Here is a 21533-nt window from a genome sequence, read left to right as displayed (position 1 = left end):
GTGGTAGGGAACCTGTGCTGGACACCTAATGTCAGTTCCTGATGCCCACTGCCTTTGTACCCACTTCACCTCTGGCAGCTGTCTTGTCGCTTTAGTCTATAGATAGGACTGGTTTTATTAACAAAATTTTCTCTTGCCTCTTTTGACCATTGAAGGTATGCTGTCATCGCTTTTGGATGTGCCAGCTGCCCCAAACTCACGTGTGGACGAGAAGGCTGTGGAACTGAGTTTTGCTACCACTGTAAGCAGATCTGGCATCCCAACCAGACCTGCGACGCTGCTCGCCAGGAGAGAGCCCAAAGTCTGCGCCTCAGAACAATCCGCTCTTCATCTATTAGCTACAGCCAGGAATCTGGAGCAGCAGGTAGTTATGATTAGGATACCATGTCTAATATCTTTTTGGTACAGTTGCATAATTAACTGTAAAAATGAAAGAACTGAATAGTAGCATGGTAGATACTAGCTACTTTGTGTTTCAGAAATATAAACTATACAGTTTTAAGTTTGAATTCAAATTTTAAATGTTATAATTTGAAGTACTTTGCATCCAGAGCACCCGACTTCAATCTCAGAGGCTTGTTAGCATTTTAAATTCTTAACTTCGTAGCTGAAAAATATGAAGTCAAAGGAACTTGCTGCAAAGCAGTCTCTGTGTTTGGCACGCTGACTTCATTAGTTGTATCACTTACACACTGGGAACACTTATTTTCTCTACTGTAGGTGAAATTTCACAGGGCTGCTAATAATAAAAGCTGTTTAAACTCCAAACCACTGATTTTTTTTTTACATTCAAAGTAGAATGTTAGTCTGATGCAGCTCTGATATTTGACATCTATGTTTGTTGGTACAAATTTCTGTTTTTCAATAAAACGCTCATCTGTCTTGTCTACCAGAAGGCAAACAATTGCATCTCTTAAAACTGAGCTTGTTTTCAACCCCCCCAAAAAGGGAGTAAACTCTTCAGAGTAGTATTTTGCAGAGCAGTCATTCAGTTTGCTATTGATAAGAGTTGGCTCTAAATTACACTAAACTCTGATCTGTTTGGCAGCTTTTGTGTCTACCTGACCAAATAAGGTAGATATTTAGAGGAAAGAGTCTTTCTTGCACCTTGAATGTAGTTAGAGCTGCTGTTTTCCAATCCAGCCCTAGATTTGGGAATCTCTAATTTATTGTTTGTGCTGGCTTATTTTAACAAGGCACCCCAACTTGCCTTAAAAAATCTTGCTCTAGTTTTTCAAATACATTTAATAATTAACTTTAAATAAATTAGCGTGCTACCTCCTTTCCTTCTTGGTCCTTCCCAGCATGAACAGCCGTAGCTCTGCTGTACCTGTGCTGTAAGAGCTTAGGTACTGCCCTGCAGGTTCTGCATCTGTTCCCACCTGGGACTAACTGGTGCTTCCTTTCAGCTGCTCACTCTCCTTGTGCACTGGAGTTCATAGAGGTTTCATTTTCTACTGCACCTCTTTGGGTACACTTATACCAAATAGAACCTCTCTTTTCCCTTTGTCCTACCTGGTAGCACAGAGGCAGTAAACTTGGACTTCTGCACTAGGAGCTGCAAGTTACTTTTGCTGCTGTGAGTCATAAGTTTGTCCCAAAGTGCAGACACTAAGCAGTAACGTGAAGGAGCGAAGATCACAACTGTGGTTGTGTCAGTGTACAAGTATTTCACCGTTGCTCAATGACCCCTTTGTTAATGATAGAGCTAATCACTTAACCGCGTTTTTCAATATTTGACTCAAGAACAAGAAGAGCCTCCAGAATTTTCTTTTTGCTACAGTATGTTTTTTTTCTAGGGAGTAGCTAAGTATTAAGTAGGGCTGTGAAAAGGACTCAAGGAGGTTGGTGATACCAAAGAAATGCACTTAAATCTATCTCCTCTTCCACATTAAGATAAGAAGAAATAACAGGGTGGAGACAGAATATTCAAGTAAAAGATTCATAACAGCACGAAATGTGAAAGAGGATTATATTTAAGGAGACCGTGTTATCAGTCCTGTATTAACATACATATTTAATATCCAACTAATATATATTGCATTAAGCTTAGAAAAATCTTGAACATAGTGTATGCATTAACTATTCAATTACTTGAATGTGATCTAATATGTCTTGTTTTCATTAGTTTTACTTGGTCCAAGGTTTACAAATGCAAATAGCTATAAAGTCATTGCCAAATCAAGATTTGTAAAGCAAACTTATAATGTATTTCTTCCATTTTTCAGATAATGGCTCAATCAGTTTTCCCAAACAGATGTCTATATTTTGATTAAATCTGCTTGTCTAAAGAACTGATATGATCTTAATATTCATTTTTAAACAGCTGATGACATAAAGCCATGCCCACGCTGTGCTGCTTATATAATAAAGATGAATGATGGAAGCTGCAATCATATGACTTGTGCTGTCTGTGGCTGTGAATTCTGTTGGCTGTGTATGAAAGAGATCTCAGATTTACATTATTTAAGGTACATTTAAGAAAAAAGATCTATGTGGTTGCTAATTTGTTTTCTAAAGTATCTAGAAATAGATTCCTGGGTGCTGTAAGTTTGTCTTTCTTCCTGTTGGAGAATCACAGTTGAAGTATCTGTATCTGAGAATTAGGTTAATTTTCAATGTGTGTATTTAAATTAGTGCTTTGTTATTTTTTATCTTAAAATATTTTTCCAAGTTTTATGCATGCAACATGTATTTAGTGTAAGAAATGAAGTGCTTAAATGAACATATCCACTGTTTTTATTGATGTCTTCATACTGCTGTATTGTCTTCGAAGGAAGCAATACAACATGTGAATCACAGATTGGCATGTGGTAATATGCAATATGCTTCTCTTTACATTGCAAAATATGCTGGAAAGGCAAAAAAAATCTGAAGAAATAACAGAATATTTGGTATTTGTAACATCTGTAACTTGAACCTGAGAACAATAACTAGAGAAGAGTTCAGTAGTGTATAGTTACATTGCTGTATTTACAATTTCTTTACAATTTTCTTACTTCTTTCTATTAGCCCATCAGGTTGCACATTTTGGGGAAAGAAACCATGGAGCCGTAAGAAGAAAATACTGTGGCAACTAGGGACACTTGTTGGAGCTCCTGTAGGAATTGCCTTAATCGCTGGCATAGCTATTCCTGCTATGATTATTGGAATTCCTGTATACGTGGGACGTAAGGTAAAATGTGCTACAACTCCTCATATGCTTCAGGTTTTACCTTCTGCATACTTGGGCAATACTATAGTCAGTTGGCTATCTTCACCAGCCCTTTAAAAAAAAAAAGAAAAGAAAAAAAAACCCACCAAAAAATCCCCAAACAGCCCCCCAAAAACAAACAAACCAGCTCCTGGATTGTTTAAGGATATTTGTTTTAATTATACAGGAAGGAGAAGCAGTGTTTTTAAGAATGTAGTTCCTCTTAAAACAGGCAGAGCAAGACACCAAACAATTTCTGATTTCTGCATCTTGCCATGAAAGTTCTCGCATGCTTTTTCAAAACTGCTCTATTTTTAACCCCTAGTTTCCCTTGTGTCCCTTAGAAATAAACAATATTTAGAGGAGAAGGAAGACAAAAAGAAAATCTTTCTTATTTCTTAAAAGCAGATAGTTACAGTATTGTAGTATAAAATCCTGCTACTATATTGTAGTATAATATTAATGCATAGGTTTATGCATGCACACACTTAAGTATTTATACTCACAGCTTGTTTACTGCCTCGGGCCAGTCCCCCATGTGGAGCAGTGTTCAGGGCAGGTAGCTGGGCAGCAGCTGGCTTTATTTTACTGTTTGTAGGAGTCAGCTAGAAATGACCATGTTAATCAGAAGGCAGTTGATGTATTTCCTTTCAAAAATACAACAGATAGCTTTTAATGTAAAGTAAATGACAAATAGCAAGGAAAACAGAAGATAATTACATCTCCTATTTGTAATTTAGGATAAAGTAGTAAATTATTCAGATCTTTTGGAAATGGGCTTTTTGAAATGCTGGTTTGGTTCAGCAGGTGCTAAGTGTTTAGTTACACGTCCTGGATGGCATAACCAGAAGATCTGTTTTTCTGCATGGGTTCTCACAGTCACTGGGGCAGACACAAATCTGCATTTATTGGGGAGGGAGGGGAGTGTTTCTCTCACAAGCTGCTGCTGCTAGACAAAAAATGCAGGGATGCAGCTCTTCCACTGTATTCTTTTTCATCCTTTTCTTCCAAGCAAGTACTTCTACCTTCTGCTACAGTTTTTTTGGGTTTTTTTTTTGACTCTTCTGTTCTGTTTCATCTTAGTCCTGTATGGTCATTGGAACCTTATAACTGGTAAGAGGAAGAATGCAGCAGTTACTTGTTTCAAATTACTATTGAATGTTTTGCTTTTCTTATTAGATTTTGGGATAGGTCCCCATCACTGAGCACCTTTCATGTATTAATGGTAAAGTCTTAGAAAGTCAGTTTCCGAGGGCAGCCTCATGAGAATTTCCATTGTACCCCACTGCTTAATGGTCATTCTTCTCTGTAATTTTCTTCAAAACATCTGATGATGGAGATTCCACAGGCTCTTCAAGCCTAGCTTTTTTAGTCAAATTTATTTTTCTAACAAAAATGTAAATTCTCTTCCTACACTGAATTCTTATTGCCCTGTCTTCAGCTGACAAAGAATCCTTTTGTTGTGCAATATCCCATTACATACTTGATGATTTTGAAGGCCACTTTCATTCTAACCTCTAAATGAACCTAGCACTTCCAGTTTTTCTTGAGAAACTGTCAAGAAAATACACTGGTTTAGATCTCTGATTCTCATCTTCTGTTCTGGATTTCCTTCCAGTTGTTCGTACCGCCTTTGTTTTTGTCCACTTTCAATAGAGCAGTGAAGCTGAAGCTTTGCTACTGCTGACCTAAATGAAAGGGTGATCCTGTGCATATGACTGCGAGTTACCTCTTCTCAAAAACATGCTATTTTCATTTGTGTACTCTAAAACACGTACCCTTCCCCACCATACTGATAATTAGTCAATTGCTCTCTTCCTAAGGGTGATCTTGAACTCATTACCATTGTTACATCTTAGTCATTGCAGGCCATTTTGTCAACTTCTCAAGACCAGTATGAGTTCTGGCATTCTTGCAACCTTGCCAGATTTTATTGGCCTGAAATTCAACACACACATCCTTCTCCTTCCATCTTCCAGGCTAACAAAAATGTTGAGTACTCTTGGATCTAGGGCATATCTGTTGGTAGAAGTATAGGGTGAAGAGTTTCAATTTGAGGAGTAAAAAAAACTAAGGTCAACTGGGATGTTTTCTGTCAGTTTTACATTAAGCTAATAGTAGATTTCTCTAGTCCATTTTCTGTCTGGACCATTTTAACCTGTCATACAAGCAAATATCAAAATTTTCTGGTCAGTGTGTGACATCTGTTTCTCCACATCCTCAAGGCTAGTTAGCTGTCACAGAAGGAAATTATTCAGTGTGATTTCTAATTGAAAAAAGTAAGTGTGGCCTCTATTTCCTACATTTGCTTTAGTATCTACAAGTTCCCACTTTTCAGGAAGTTGAAGTTCAGTTCACTGGTCTTGAATTTTCAAGCTTCTTGTTTTATACCTTTTTAAAGATTATCATTGTAATTTAACTTTTTCCAGTTTTCCTGGCTTTTTTTTCAGACATCTCTATGAATAACAATTTTCAAAAAATTATTCTTAGTGGTTCTGAAATTGGGCCTGCTGAGACATTTTTTTCAGATCAACTCATGTAAGAACACTCTAACCTGCTGTTTTCCTACAGATCTTACTCCTTTGTCACCAGTCACCTGGCTCACAGTTGATCTTTAGTGGCAACTGAAAGGAAAAAAAAAAATGAACAGGCCTCCAGTTTCATGCACTGGCTGTCTTTCCTTTTTGTTAAATAGCAGATTGATCCATTTTGGTCTTCCTCTTACTAGCAGTGTACTTGTACAATAATTTCTTGTTGACTTTGATGTCCCTTGCTTTTTGTCTCCTCTATTTTAACCTTTCTGATTTTGTCCTGACACCCTCATGCTGTTCCTTTATACCCAGTCATAGCAATCTGACCTACTTTCTATTTTCTTAATGCTGCTGCTGCTTCTGTAAAGGAAACTTCGTTGTTCTTTTACAACATTCCGTCTGTCTCCTGCACTGGAAGAGTTTGTGCTGTGATAGAGTTTCCATAAGGAAGTGCTAGTCCTCTCTCTTCATAGATATAAGTCTTGTTAGCCTCCTGTTTTTTCTGCATTTATTGAAATCCCTCTTCATTTGGCCCAGTATTCTTATTTGGATGTTCTTTATTCTTTACTCAATATTCTGAAGTCTCTTACTTCATAGTCATTCCTATGAATGTAACCTTCTATCTTGATGTTTTCAATCAGTTTCTTCTCTATAACCACTCCCTTCCATCCCTTTTTGTTGCTTTATGTTCAAGGAATCCAGTAGCCTTTACAGGTATCTTTGTTTGTTGGATGCCTTTTGTTTGGGTAGTTAAAATTGCCCATAACAGTAGAATTCAGTGCCTGAGATGATCCTGCTAATTGCTCAGAGCCCCATGAAACCTGAACTTCCTGTGTTTGTAATTCTTACACGCTTATACTGTGAGAGTGTTCTTGTTCAATTTTTCCTTTCTAATCCATAGGTATATTCCACATTCAGGTGCTCCCTCAGTCTGTGTTACTCTTTGTATAATCTACCTCAGGGTATTCTCTTTATACAAAGTGCATTGTCTTCTCTGCCCTTTCCTTGCCTGTCTAGCCCAAACAAATACAAATACTTTAAGTTTATTTCAAAATGAGAACTACCCTACCAAATCACTATTGAAATTATAATTTAGAAAACACAGCATTTAATAAAAATTCCAGCCCATTTCTTGTTTTTTTTTTTTTTTTTTTCCCTCAGTAGCATATTGATGTAAAAATACTGTGATTATCCTCTTAGGACTCCTTTGTATTCCTCTTTAGCTGTAGCAAGGATTAACTTAACCTTATGACAAGCATTAAGATAGTGACCTATTGTTCCTTTGTAATTACATCTTAACCAAGAATGATGACAGATGAAGCACATGTCCCTGAAAAGCTGTATTCCTAGAGAGAGTCAATGAAATACACAAAATGGGACATGTCTGCGAAAGAGTGTTTTTCAAAGGTCTTTCAGTTCATGTGGGATTTGTAGCAGATAAGTTTGAGGCAGTCACATTTCAGAGTTATTGCAGACTTGAACCATCAGTAAGGGTTTTGGTTAGCAGATTCCTCTGTAAAGAGTAGCACAGCTAAGACCCAGGTTTGCTAAAATATTTCCTGCCTTGATGGAGTTCTTGTTCTGCCCCCCACTGCTTCCCTCCCCCCATCCTGGCTATGGTTGATGAAGGCTGCCTTTCTACAAGGTTTTCATGACGCTTATGTCAGTCTCCATTTCCATAAATTTAGTAATCTATGAAGGTTTCACTCAGTATTGTTCAGGGGAAAGATGGCTGGGAATAAGAAGTGTCAATTTGATCAGATGTGGTAATTCTTTGATCCTGAAAATTGTCTACTGTTTCCAACCATGTAAGCTGGAGTAATGATTAAACAAACAAACTGTTCAATGATTTAGTTCCTTTAACTTGAGGCTGAAAGTAAGTGCTTAGTTGCTGGGTGGGAGGACTTCTGACTTTTAAGAAGTTGCCTAAAATTAAGGAATGCATAAATTTTCTTTAAGATAAGGAATAAACTGTGACATAGAATATGGTCTCTCTGGAAGAGAGCAGGGTACAGATTCCAAACTATATGTCAGTTCTTCCATCCTTGCAGCAATGTATTATTGATGATGATAATACTCTAAAAACCCTTTCTTCTTTTCTTCTCTCAAGATTCACAATCGATATGAAGGCAAAGACATTTCAAAGCACAAGCGAAACTTGGCTATAGCAGGTGGTGTAACCTTATCTGTAATTGTTTCTCCAGTTGTAGCTGCAGTAACTGTAGGTAAGCAAATGTTATTATTTTGTGTCTTGGTAGCGCTTTGCAACTAGAACTCTCTAAGCATGCACGAATAAAACAGCAGAGATAAGCCCTATAGTTTCCTTTTGCAAGTGAAGGAACAGAGACAATGATGAGTCTGAGGTTATACACATTTATTGGGGCAGGATGGAGAATACAGTACTTCAGGAGATGCTGCAACAAAGGATGAAAAACAATTTTTATGTTACAAATTGAAGCTTCATTGTTATATTTGGCTTTTAAAGCTGAAGTATTTAAAGCCGCTTTAAATGACCCAAGAAAAAAAATGTTGCCACAGATTGATACGAAGTTAGTTATTCAAATACAAACAAACTCTTCTCAACACAGAAGTCTCTTACACTTAACATGACAGTAGTTGACAAACTATTTGTTATGCTCTGGGAGTCAGCTTGAATTCTATCACATTACTGTTGAGGATAGCATTTGAGGAAAATCTGGCTGTACGCTACAAAATCCTTGTCTTGCCATATAATTTCGAGATCAGTGCAAACAGACCCTGGTTTTTTGAAAGGATTGGACTTGCCCAGTGCTGCCTTGCTTCTTTGCTGCAGCAGAGGTATCGTTACAGTTGCACAACAAGCTGCTGTGGGTACCTGAGTCACATTAAGACCCACCATTTAGTTTTAAGCTGGATCAGTCCCCTGGTCCCGTTCACCAGGCAGTTGTGTTCGTAGTGTTCCCCCTTGTGCCAGAAGTAGAGCACTGAGAGGAAGGAGTGGCCTCAGGAAAGCAGGGCTGCCTTTAGCAGTTAGACAGTTTAAATGGAACACAAATCTGTGGCTTTAAACCGCTTGTTTAAATAGCTGAGCCCTGTGCGAAGGCAGATATTGTAGTCATAAAACTCTCTGTTGTCTGCGTGCACTGCATTGGTCTCATGTAGCTGTGGTGCCAAATCCCTGTGAAACAGTGAGTGGGGCACAAAGTTTCATGGATGTATTTATAAGTCTACTTTACCACATTCTTTCAAGCTGTTTCTTATTCCTGACCAGAGATAACTTGGTCTTTTAGAGAAAGCAGTTGGGTTTTATTTTGTGGAGTTTTTGCTTTTGCCCCGCTGCCATTAACACATGGCCTCCAGTCTCAGGGCATTACATGGCTTCCAGAAAAATTTCCTTGAGGATATGGATTTCCTCTTTGAATGCAGAGGAATTGCTAGTGAAAGGGGCTTCCTATAACCCTTCTTTTAGGTCAGACTGAGGAGCCTGTGCATTGGGTGTGCTCTGTCCCAGCTTTTTCAGAATGTACCACCTTGCCACTCTTCAGGCTACCATTTTTCTGTGCCTTCTGTGTACTTCCATCAGCAAAGGTTTAATCCATATACCAAGGGAGTAATTTTCACGATCTGCTAGAAGTGGTGGGATGGATGTGTGTGTATATCTGCGTGCACTTTAGCCCATGGCTCTTTTCACTGGTTTCCCTTAACTCCAGCTAGCCTGCTCCACAGAATTGTTTACTTCTAAGGAAAACATGTATAATTAAAATTTTTAAATTGGATCAGTGTGATACAAGAAGTATGAAAGATCCCACGATAATAATAATGTTAAGTCCTATTAAATTGATAGCAAAACCCTGTCTGACTTGAGTGGATGCAAAATTAAGCCCCTTATTAAATTAGTAGAATTCATTTTTAGTTGAGTAACATTTGCAATAGGTCTCTGCTAGTTCTGTTTCTCAGGTGGAACATTATTACAGTCCCTAATAGAGCTTATACGAACCTTTAAAGTATTCTTATTTTGTTTGTAAAAGATGTTATGGACATACTGGAAGTATTAATTAATCAAGCATTAAGCTTCTTAGCATATGAATGCTAGTAGAGGACATTCTGCCTGCTGAAAGTACTCTCCTGTCGTTTCACCTTAGCGATTTACCAATATTTCTTAATTTTGCTCCCTCCTGATTTCTTTCAAGTGTGAAATATTAAGTAATCATGGAAAATGAAATCACTTTTATGAAAGGCTACAAAAATATAAGTCGCATTTAATGAAATACTGTACTTTCCTCTGTAGGTATTGGTGTTCCTATTATGCTGGCTTACGTGTATGGAGTTGTTCCAATTTCCCTCTGCCGAAGTGGGGGCTGTGGTGTGTCAGCAGGCAATGGAAAAGGTGTCAGGATAGAATTTGATGATGAAAATGATATAAATGTTGGTGGAACAAATGCAGCTGTAGGTAAGAAAATTACGTGTTTCATTTTCTATAAATTTGGGCTTTGTGACTTACGTTTGATAGCCTTAAATAGTAGAGTACTTATTTGCAGAAGAGGTACTATACAGTTAGGAAAACCTCTGCTTGCTGCTGAAAGACCAGCTCTCGGATGAGGACAGCTGCTCTGTGTTTGAGTTGTAATACAAGCATTAAAGCTTTTCTTGCCCGTTTTAATCAAAGCCAGACTCTAGTAAAGTCTTTTCCATAGGTAAAAGTTTTAAGATAAAATTAATGCTGCTTTTTCAGACTACTGGTTTGTGGAAGCTTGCTGGCTTTCATTTGTTCCATAACAGGGGGAACTAAATGCTGATCCATGTTCTTATTCAATTACGTGGCAATATCCTTTGTGATAGGGTCTCTCTGTTATCCTTGACTCCATGTTACCTGTCCTGTCGATGGTTAACTTACTGATATCTTAGAATCATAGAATCATCGAGGTTGGAAGAGACCCTTGGGATCATCGAGTCCAACCATCTACCCTACTCTACAAAGTCCTCCCCTACACCATGTCCCTCAGCACTGCATCTAAACGTCCCTTAAACACATCCAGGGATGGTGACTCCACCACCTCCCTGGGCAGCCTATTTCAATGCCCGACCCCTCTTTCAGTGAAAAATTCCTTCCTAATGTTCAATCTAAACCTACCCTGTTGGAGCTTGAAGCCGTTCCCTCTCGTTCTATTGTTAATTACCTGTGAGAAGAGACCAGCCCCAACCTCTCTACAGTGTCCTTTCAAGTAGTTGTAGAGAGCGATGAGGTCTCCCCTCAGCCTCCTCTTCCTCATACTAAACAGCCCCAGCTCCTTCAGCCGCTCTTCATAGGATGGGTCTTCTAGGCCCTTCACTAGTTTCGTTGCCCTCCTCTGCACTCGCTCCAGCACCTCGAGATCTCTCTTGTGTTGAGGTGCCCAGAACTGGACACAATACTCCAGGTGTGGCCTCACCAGTGCCGAGTACAGGGGCACAATCTCCTCCCTACTTCTGCTGGTCACACTATTTCTAATACAAGCCAGTTATATACATATACATATATAATATACAATTATGTGATGTCAGGTGTAACTACTATAGCAACTCCAAGAAAGGTCCCTTTTTAAATTTTTTTTTGAAAAGTTATCTTTTTGTTGCATTATGTTTTAGAATCCTTTTTCTCAGCATAATTTCAGGAACATTTTCCGTGGTCACGTTCTAGAAACGACTAAGTTCTGGTTCTGTGACTGACAAGGCTCCTTTATTTCTGTCTAGACACCACTTCAGTGGCCGAGGCGCGGCACAACCCCAGCATCGGGGAAGGCAGCGTGGGAGGGCTGATGGGCAGCCTGAGCGCCAGTGGGAGCCACATGGACAGGATAGGAGCCATTCGGGACAACCTCAGTGAGACCGCCAGCACCATGGCCCTGGCTGGGGCCAGCATCACGGGGAGCCTCTCGGGGAGTGCAATGGTTAACTGCTTTAACAGGTGAGAGCTGTGCTTCTACTCTGCACTGTCCTGCTCCACGTGTGAGCAGAGGAAGTGATATTAACTTGGGGTTTTGATTTTTATTTTTTTTTAATTGGCTCCTATTAAGAGGAGCTGGCTCTGGGAGATGGAAGCAGTTCATCTCTGACAAACTTGGTGATTTCCAAGAGATCCTGCCAGACCATGATCCTCAAAGGAGGTTGCATTTTTTCAGGGTGAATGGGGCCCTACATCTTGTTCTCTTGCTACCCAGGAGTTAGGGGGAGGCACCTCATGTCTGACACAGGCATGTTCCCTGGTGCATCTCACCCCAAAGACAGAGCTGCTGACTTCACTGAATTTCACTGAATTTTTAGAGTTGGAAGGGACCATAGAGATCATCTAGTCCAACTCCCCTGCCAAAGCAGGACCACTCAGAGCTTGTCAGAGCATGTTACTCAGGAGCATCCAGGCGGGTCTTGAAAATCTCCAAAGAAGGGGACTCCACACCCTCCCTGGGCAGCCTGTTCCAGGGCTCCGTCACCCTCACCATGAAAAAGTTCTTCCTCATATTCAAGTGGAACCCTTTATGTTCCAACTTGTGCCCGTTGCCCCTTGTCCTCTCACTGGCAACTACTGAAAAGACTTGTTCAATGTGTGTCTTCAAGTGCTAGGCTGTGCCTTCAGGACACCTGGGTGGAGCGTGGATTCAAATGGACTTATGCAGGAGGGAGGCAGGTGGGCACCTGGCCTTGCTGAGGTGGCAACTTCTTGTCACTTAGGAGCTCAGTGCCTCCTGTCAATTAGGGCCTTGCTGTTGGCTGTCCTGCACCCTGAAGAGAAAGGGAAAGGGAGTGTCTGTAAAGGATTCAGGATGGAATTTGCTCCTTAAGTGCTAACAGTACTCATTTTCTTGGGCAATTTGGAATTCTGGGCTATATGGAATGAGGAGTGCAGGACAGCATCAAGAGTTCCCTTATGTGTGGACAGGTGTGTCAAGCTGTGACTGCTAGGTGAGGTAAATCTATCCTCTTTAAAGAGCTAAGAGGGGAAAACAAAACAAAAAAACCCTTCCAGTTCACTGTCAGAACATAGATAAACAAGGCATTTGGAAAAAAGATTATAATTCAATTTCTGTCTTATCTGTTCAGCCCAATTTAGGTTTGCTCAGGTTTCTATTATTCCTGTTGCAGTTGATAACAACACAATATAAAGCAGAGTACAGGACACAGTTCTCTGCCTGTTGTTTGATTAGTAATAATTTTACAACTGGAGAAACATGGAAACTATCATGTCTTGAACTTATGTACCCTTCTGATTGTTTTTTCCATTTTTAGAGTACTAGCTGCAAAAGAATTGCAGCTAAGCCTGGAAGTTGTTCTTTGTAAAGTTCAGGGAGGAAAGAATCCAGAAGCTCTGCTTAACACGCAACTTTTTGCTTTGTTGGGAAATTAATCTGGTTTCGCTTTGGGGTGTTTTTGTTTTGGTTTGGTTTTTTATTTAAAAAGTCATTTTTGACAGTGGGAAGAGAGAACCTGTTTCAGTGGGGTAAATATGCACATCTGTACCGGGGTAACTAATAAACTTACTACTGAAGGGTGGAGAAACCCTTCGAGGTGACACTAATTTTCAACTCGTGTGCTTTAACTGTAGTAGCAGTACATCCAACTCTTTTTCTTTCTCTTCAAGACTGGAAGTACAAGCAGATGTGCAGAAAGAGCGATACAGTCTGAGTGGAGAATCTGGCACAGTGAGCTTGGGAACAGTCAGTGACAACGCCAGTACCAAAGCAATGGCAGGATCCATTCTGAACTCCTACATCCCTTTGGACAGGTAAGAGAAACGCGGTGAAAATAGAAGATGAATAAGCCTTGCCTTAAAGGGTATTATAAGCGTGCCTCAGCTGTTCTACTCTGAAACTGCAGGTTTTGTTACAAATTGAGTTGTGTGACAACTTAGATTTTGCCAAGGCTATGTGAAGTGTTAGGTCTTTCAGACTTGGTGTTTTTCTTTGGGCTGTTTATTTGGTTAAACACATAACTTCTCTAAAGCAAGTTACATCTCTTAATTTTCTTTTGCTATCTATCTCGGAAAGCAGCGAGAGTTTGTTTTGCTGCGTTAGCTGGCTCGTCTGAGATGACCACTTACACTCACGGATGCTTTCACGTTGTAGGGAAGGCAACAGCATGGAGGTGCAAGTGGATATCGAATCCAAGCCGGCCAAGTTCAGGCACAACAGCGGCGGCAGCAGCGTGGATGACGGCAGCGCCGCGGGCCGCAGTCACGCCGGGTGCTCCTCAGCCTGCTTGCCAGAGAGCAAAGCTGGCGCCACCAAGTGGTCCAAAGAAACAACGGCGGGGAAAAAGTGTAAAGGTAAGCTGAGGAAGAAGAGTAGCATGAAGATAAACGAGACGAGAGAGGACATGGATGCTCAGCTGTTGGAACAACAAAGCACAAACTCCAGTGAATTTGACTCCCCCTCTCTGAGCGACAGCATCCCGTCTGTAGCAGATTCTCACTCGAGTCACTTCTCTGAGTTCAGTTGCTCAGATATGGAAAGTATGAAAACTTCCTGTAGCCACGGCTCCAGCGACTATCACACGCGCTTCACCACGGTCAGCGTCCTCCCCGAGGTGGAAAACGATCGCTTGGAAAACTCTCCCCAGCCCAGTGGGATCCCTGTGCCTGCTCCCCCAGCCCCCAGCACTGACGTTCCACAGCTGAGCTACATCGCTGAGGAAAGCGCTAATAACGGATCTGCCACGGAGGGAGATCTAGGTGGTGGGGAAACACTGAAAGAAACAAACAACAACCATTCACAACACGCTGCGGAATTAAGCACTGCTATTCAGACTGAGATTTAAGCCTGTAAGTGCTGCAAAAAATATATTTACCACTAAAGAACCCTGTCTGAAGGCTGGTTGATTCACATGCGGCTTCCGTAAGTTTCAGGTGACCAGCAGAAGCAAGGTTTTGATACAACTGCGTTTTATATATACTGGTCTGATAAGACAAAATGCTTCATATGGATCTTAGACCTGTGTGAAGAGACATGAAGGCTTTAACCAAGTGCATTACAGCAGTACAAATACGTCCATGTTTTGTATTTTTGCCACAACTTTGCTTGAAAGCATATACTTGGTGTATTTAGATAAAAATTGGTAAATTCTTAATATGTTAAATGCTGAAATGAATAATATGTCCTGCGGTGTTCACTTGAAAAATATGGGGTTTTGGATAACTGGGTGTTAGCTGAGCGTTAGTGACTTCAAACCGTTCTTGTGTGAACTCTATTTAAGGGAAGCAAAAGTTTTGCAGAGCCCTCTACAACCCTATTTCAACAGTGAATATTGGCAATGGTCATTTTGTTTCCTAACTGGACACGCTGTATTTAGAATGCATGTAGAATGAGCCGCATATTTCAGATGGATGTAGCCTGTGTCAGAAGAGTTTGTGTGTACACTTTGAGCAAGGTTATGGCATTTTACACAATTTTGAAATCGAAGAAATTGGTACTTAGTATACGGTGGAACGGAGACGTCACCTGTGAAGAACAGTGGGGTTACTTATTTATTCATGCAACCAACCATGCAGCAGAAAAGGCTACTATATAGTGTATAAAAACTGTACAATAACAATCCGGTGATTTATAAGCATTGTACAAAACAGATGCAGTCACCTTTCATTAGGGGGGGGAAAAAACGGTGCCCCATCAATTCTTGGTGCCTTTGGAAAAGACTGGGTTTGAAGTGCCTGGTCGTATGAGGATTTTACTGTAATGTTTTTCCAGAATGTCCTCTTTGGCCACCTTGGATCACAAAAGAAAATCCTAGTGAATAAAATGACTGTGGTAGATAAATGTATAATAATACTGAAGTATTAGCCTACCAAAGACTCACTCAGGCTTTAGTGGACGTGACATCTCTTTGCCAGACGTGCGTATCTTCAGTCCCAGAATCAAAGTGCAGTGCAATGACCGCCCAAATGCAAAGGTGGGTTCCAAATATGCTGGCTTTTTTCTTTTTCTTTTGCATAGGGAAGATGTACAGCTGAACACAAGCTGAAGTTGGCCAAAGCGCCTGCACTGTTAACGTTTTTTTGCTATGTAATTCACTAAAATGGGAAAAAAAAAAAAGAAATTGTGAATATCAGAATAACAGTTAACGATGTTCTGTCTTGTGTTTCATGTATTGCCATTATGGTGCTACTGGAAGTTTGGTTGGGTAAAAAGAAAATGCCATGAGCTGCAGTCCTCTTCCATGACTTATCCTCACCAGTTTCGGTAATATGCTTATAACACTAGTGCCAGTTACGTTATTTGGTAATGCTTGTTACAGTATTTGTATATTTGCAATTCAGTTTGGCTCAATAATATGCGTGTAAACTGCATATCTGAAATAAATGTCTAAATACTGACTTCTAGTGGCCCTTTGCTCACTCTGCAGAGTAGCCTTATGAAAATGTCTGTTCCCAGAAGAGGGTTCTTTTCCTGTGAGGTGCTGACTGCTCTCAGCTCCTGTTGCCTTTAAGCACTTCCATTTTGTTAGCTGTGCTTTGGAAGTTAAATGCTCTGCTATTTTGAAATATAAGATCTAAAGTTAGTTGTGTTTTGTACAAGACTTCAACCTGATTTTGTCTTGCAGAACAGCAATCTCAGCTGCCTCTGTGGCAGGGAGGGTAGATGGTTTTCTGAGCAGATGTGGCTCTGGCATAAGCATATTGCTGCTTAGACACAACTGCACCCTCTGGTCTGGAGGGGAAGGCTGAGGCTGCTGAGCTGAAATCAGACTCTGCTTTCTCGGTCTGAAGTGATGCTTCTCTTGATTCACCTGGTCCATAAGAAGTCTGTTCTGAAACACTGCAGCATTTCTGGGTAACAACTTGGTATTTTGCGTTTGGCTGAGCTGCCTGTTCATTAGGCTCAGCTTCTCACCTGCATCGTGACGGGCTCGAAGAAAGAAACTAAGACGGATGGGGATGCAGAACAGAAGATGAAGCTGGATCTGCCTCATCCCAGACCCGTATGTAAGCTCTATTCATACCAGAGTCACTAACAAGTGGTAACTGTTGTGCTGGGTCAGCTCTAAAGCTACAATTAGAGCATTATTTATACCATTTCCAATGGGAGGAATGAAACGTAATGTACCCTAGAAACGGCAGCGAGGCTTTACAGGGATAACCAAGCAGATGGCTTGAAAAATCTTAACTGGATTTAATGAACTTAAAAATAACTTCCTAATAACAGTTTGCTTGATTTAGGTTGTTAGGGGAAAGATTTTTAGGTTCTTTGCCCCCATTGCACTGGAGGTTTCGAGAAATGAAAAGCAGCTCTTTGCTTCAAGAAGGTGGGTGACCCCACGGTGAAGGGCTGATTCTGTCACATGGGGGGATGTTTGTTACTGCATCTCCCGCTGACGGCACCGACGCGGGTGGGTAGAGCCCAGCTCCCTCCTGCTGGCTGGGTGATGGCTTCTCCTGCAGGCCCTGCTGCAGCTCTCCAGCTAGAACGTCCTCACAAGGGGTAACTTCAGCTTCCTGATCTCCCGAGCTTTGTCATTTTTACCTCAAACTGAGCGAACCCGTGTTTCAGCCGACATTCAAGCTGGAAGGTATTACAAGAAAAGGCACATTCCTGGACTGCTTTTCCCTGGACTACTTCTAGGTGAGTACCTTTCCCCATGAAGAAAACTGAAGAGCGAAGACTGGAACTGACACTCTGTTGGTGAAGCACAACTGGTTACACAGAGAGTAGATGAGCGACGGATCTCTCTTGAACAGGTGACAATCTCATAAAAAGAGGACATTTAAAAAACAAAACCCATCAGTTGTACTGACAGTGCCTCCTTCTTAGGATTCCAAAACTCATAATCCACATCAGGACTATAAACCTAAAGAGTGTAGAACCACAAAAGAGAAACCATACTCATACTTTTCAAGAAAAAAAAAAAAAAACTTTATTTTTTTAATTGATATACACCTGAGAAAAATTTTCATTAGAACAACATTCTTAGTATTTCTGCAGTGCTAGTGAGTTCAATATACATCTACATCACATGTGCAAAGAAGGCATTTGGGTATTTGAAAAATTTAAAAGCTTCATTTCAAAAAAGGAGCTTTGTCAGAATCAAATATAAAACAGAAGTACTGCCTGAAATAAAATAAAAAAAAAATCATACTGGTCCACAAAATGGTTTTACTTTTAGCTTTATAAATATGTCTGTAAACAGAAATAGCTGGTGTTTTAAATAATCTGATTACAAAACCCAAGAGTTAAATATTTTTATTGCTAAGTGCAGCCACTTCTCCTGTTCGCCACTGTCACCTCAAAAGCCCTGCAAACCAGCAGGCCTTCCACCTGCACAGGAAAAAAATAATCCTCTCTGTGCTGAAATTACTCGCTTGTTAATTATTTTAAAAATATACCCATTTATTTAATAATTAATTATTTTGATTCAAAGTGTTCTATGGCAAGCTAATATATTATTCATTCACCTTTGCTGCTAAGCTGTATTGCACCAAAAATATTTAAATCTGTTTTGTATAGGCCAGGGACAGTGAAGACACAGATGGCCTCTAGCAGTTCAGCTGAAAAACATTAATACTTTTTGTAAACTCATTTTAGCAAAGCTATTGCTAACTGACCCGTTTCTCTTGAAGACACTTCTTTATCACAAGAACATACAACTCACAAAATGATATAACAAGTGATGCCTAAAAGTGTATTATCTATCGTACCATCAAGATATTTCACATTATATATATATAATGTAAAATATATTTATATATATAATCAACACAATCTAAATAAAATCAGTATGCCAAATAACGTGAACTCCATTACTGAACACAAAGACATGCATTAAATTCTAGAGATTAAAAATGTATACAACTACAAGAAAAAAAGAGCAGCAAGTTTTAAATGTGCATATGCTGTCAAAACAAAATAACGTTCTAAGAGTCCGGATAAAGACCCACTTCAACCCATGCAAGTCTGCAGAGTTCACACATCCGTCTCATAAACATGAACCATGTGCATGCAACCTGCTCATTTTAACTTCTTAAAGTTCATAAACCTTTTTAAGGCTCTCAAGATCGTCCAGAGAGTACTGATGATTCTGATTTTCTGAAAGTAAATCAAACAGCTGCTGAACCTGTTCTTTCTCATTTTTGCTGAGAAGGGCCAGCACCACCTGAAAAAGAGATTGTTTTATAATTAGCACAGGTTTATTGAAAATCAGTATTTGACAGAAATACAAAATCAGTGTATTGTTTCCTTTTAAGATACGATAATTTCCTTTAGGTTTCTGTTCACCTTAAGTGTGGATTCAATCTAAGTTCTTACCTTAAATCTTTCTGCTTTGCTCAAGTAGAAAAGGTGCTGATATGCAAGGCCAGGATCTTTTCCAACGATGTAATATTCCAATGACTGGATAAAAATCAAAAAGATTTCTCCTTCGAGTTTGTTACTTAACAGCACTGGCATTTTTTTTGGATCAGTAATTGTTAGAAGTTCTGCACAAGCGGCTTTATCCTTAGTGGTATTCACTGCATTTATCATCTGACCAAAGTCGTAAGGATTAGAAGGTTCAGAAATACGCAGTTTCTCAGAGCTCTTCAGTGGCAAACTCTCACAATCAACATGATCAGTCACTTCTGATGTAGCAAACTCTCCCTCTTCCTGTTCATCAGTCACCTTCACAAAGACAACGGCAACAAATCATATTAATGTGGACATAGAGATTACCTGAAGCTTCATAATCTGCATGCCTATAGCCATCAATAATGTCACTAACTTAAAGTTAGCATTTTACCCTTCCTGAAAGAAAGGCACCTACATTCCTGATATCGAACTTAATTAAAATGGAATAATACTGAAAAATCCCAGCTTCTCATAAAATTTTCCTTACTCTTCTTTGCAGCCTGTTTTCACAAGAGCTATCTCACAGCAGATCCCTACCTTACCTACTAGAGCAGCTGAGACAGGGAGGGCTCTCTAAGGGGGCAGCTGTAATTATGACAGCAAACAAAAGCTTCCTGTCCCACCCCTGGAAAAACCACCGCTGCCAGTAATGCAGTCAGCTGGTCTCTGAACAATGCAGTCACTTCCCAAACCTCCTCTAAACTCTCCCCAGGTCCCTTTGTTTGTCACAGCTTGGAGCTTAACTAACACTACACCCGGCTTATGCCAGTTACATAAAATCCCTTGAACTCGTGACGATGTGAAGTGTTTCAATAAAACAAGCTGTTTCTGCATTAATAATTGCAGTTTCCGTTGTACCACCATCTTGAAATTACATTATCAAATTACAGTATTACTCTATGGAGTGGTAACTATCCCCTTTAACTATATATTTTAAAATGAAAAGGAAAAAAAATATTCTTAAAGGAGCAGCAAAGCTACAATCCAAAACTATCAGATGACAGAAAATCCTTTCATCGCCTAATTTCACCCCGGACTCTGCAAGGCTAACATTCTGATCCAGGACCTAACACTACAGCACATATTTCTTTTCTAAGATCCTAGAGATGTATTACCCATACTCTTGCTCTTTAAGGCAGGATTTCATTCTTCACAGCAGTAACTTCCCTACCAGCACAAGAGCCAACCTCTGCCAGCACAGCCCCAGAGGCTGCCCGCACAGCACAGACTTTAAAAGCAAAATTGCTATTTGACAGACACATTCCCTAAACAAGGTATTTCAGAGTCTAAGCAGTTTTTGTCTACAAGGAGCATATCCTCAAGTTTACTGCAATCTAAATGTACTGTTTTCTGTTTCTGCTGTGGTTCTGAATACACTTCAAAGCAGCCCAAGCTTTACTACAGAATGTAATGGATGCTGAACACATACGGAAGAATCCTCCAATATACCCTCAAAATAACATGAAAAATACAATCCCACCCCTAAAAAATTAAGCTAAGAAGTGCAAAGCAAAAGTTTTAGTACTACCTCTTAACATGTGTGCCTGCTGTGCTGCCTGCTTTTAAAAAGGAACAGGTTTACCTCTTGTATGGTGATCTTCTTCCTTGGCTTTTGTGGGCTGCCAGGCACAGCACCGCTGTCGAGGTTCAGCAGCTGCGTCACCTCCTCTAGTTCCTTCTTTGCTTCAAGAACATCTGGATCTATTAGAAGCACTCTGTTGAAATCATCAAGGCTGGCTTGATAATTCTGTAAGTAAAAAGGAAAAATTATTTTTTTCGTAAGCACACCATTAGAAAAATACAAGTGAACTACCATACTGTTCTTTAGAATTAAAAAAAAAGAATAATGCTAGTATCTTGACATTAAGCACACAAAAATAATCTAAATACAGACAGTGTAATTTCATTAGAGGGGAAAAAAGGAAGTAGAAGCTGAGTTTCAGTTAGTGCTTTGCAACTAAATACTTCCGTATTAAATACGTAATATGAAATAATTTATTCTGAGAAACAGAATCCTTTGTCAGAGAATAGATAATTGAAGATTGCTGCTTTAAGCATAATTGCTTACAGTGTAACACTTCCGCAAGACTCACATAATGCGAGTTGATCAACAGTCTGCATACTTGCTTTGCCAATAAAAGAGAATTAAATTCATCTTAAAATTAAAAATATGCCTAATCTTCATGGGCTTCAATCCCACAGATCAGCTCTTACAGTTTGAGAAGGGAAATTTTTGGTAATACCTGAGAAGATTGGGATTATGTTACAAACTCTGGAATAAACAGGATTAGAAAGCCAAACACAGCGACAGTGGCATTAGGTCACAGTTCCTTGATAGTCAGTCTTGCCATCTGTTTTAATGTTTTTCTTTAAGATTTTGACGTTAGGAATTATGATTTTTTAAGACTAAATTTTCTGGAGAGACAAAGTTAATTGCATCAATTCTGAGGAAGACTGGAATATCACATAGAAAAATCAAGCCAACCT

General features: G+C 39.8%; 2 protein-coding genes across 5 annotated transcripts in view; one reads left to right on the top strand and one right to left on the bottom strand.

Annotated features, from left to right (window-relative positions):
• The window catches only part of RNF19A (ring finger protein 19A, RBR E3 ubiquitin protein ligase), a 59536-nt gene extending 43494 nt beyond the window's left edge, over positions 1 to 16042 (top strand). For all 4 annotated transcript variants that reach the window (XM_014965624.1, XM_014965622.1, XM_014965625.1 and 1 more), the window contains 8 exons: positions 156 to 364; positions 2327 to 2471; positions 3013 to 3175; positions 7835 to 7949; positions 9992 to 10153; positions 11434 to 11647; positions 13316 to 13459; positions 13800 to 16042. In XM_014965624.1, coding sequence (XP_014821110.1) covers positions 156 to 364; positions 2327 to 2471; positions 3013 to 3175; positions 7835 to 7949; positions 9992 to 10153; positions 11434 to 11647; positions 13316 to 13459; positions 13800 to 14490 — 1843 coding nt within the window. In that variant the 3' untranslated portion in view covers positions 14491 to 16042. The remainder of the gene's footprint in view (positions 1 to 155; positions 365 to 2326; positions 2472 to 3012; positions 3176 to 7834; positions 7950 to 9991; positions 10154 to 11433; positions 11648 to 13315; positions 13460 to 13799) is intronic.
• Positions 16043 to 17583: 1541 nt separating this feature from the next.
• Positions 17584 to 21533, bottom strand: part of SPAG1 (sperm associated antigen 1) — a 37825-nt gene continuing 33875 nt past the window's right edge. Inside the window, exons 17-19 of the mRNA XM_014965169.1 lie at positions 20629 to 20793; positions 18969 to 19319; positions 17584 to 18816 (exon numbers count right to left, since the gene is read on the bottom strand). Coding sequence (XP_014820655.1) covers positions 18685 to 18816; positions 18969 to 19319; positions 20629 to 20793 — 648 coding nt within the window. The 3' untranslated portion in view covers positions 17584 to 18684. The remainder of the gene's footprint in view (positions 18817 to 18968; positions 19320 to 20628; positions 20794 to 21533) is intronic.

This window comes from Calidris pugnax, unplaced genomic scaffold (genome assembly GCF_001431845.1).
Source record: "Calidris pugnax isolate Ruff unplaced genomic scaffold, ASM143184v1 scaffold41, whole genome shotgun sequence".
Lineage (NCBI taxonomy): Eukaryota > Metazoa > Chordata > Aves > Charadriiformes > Scolopacidae > Calidris > Calidris pugnax.
The sequence above is the reverse complement of the archived record's forward strand: the minus strand, read 5'-3'. Positions and strand labels throughout refer to the sequence as shown.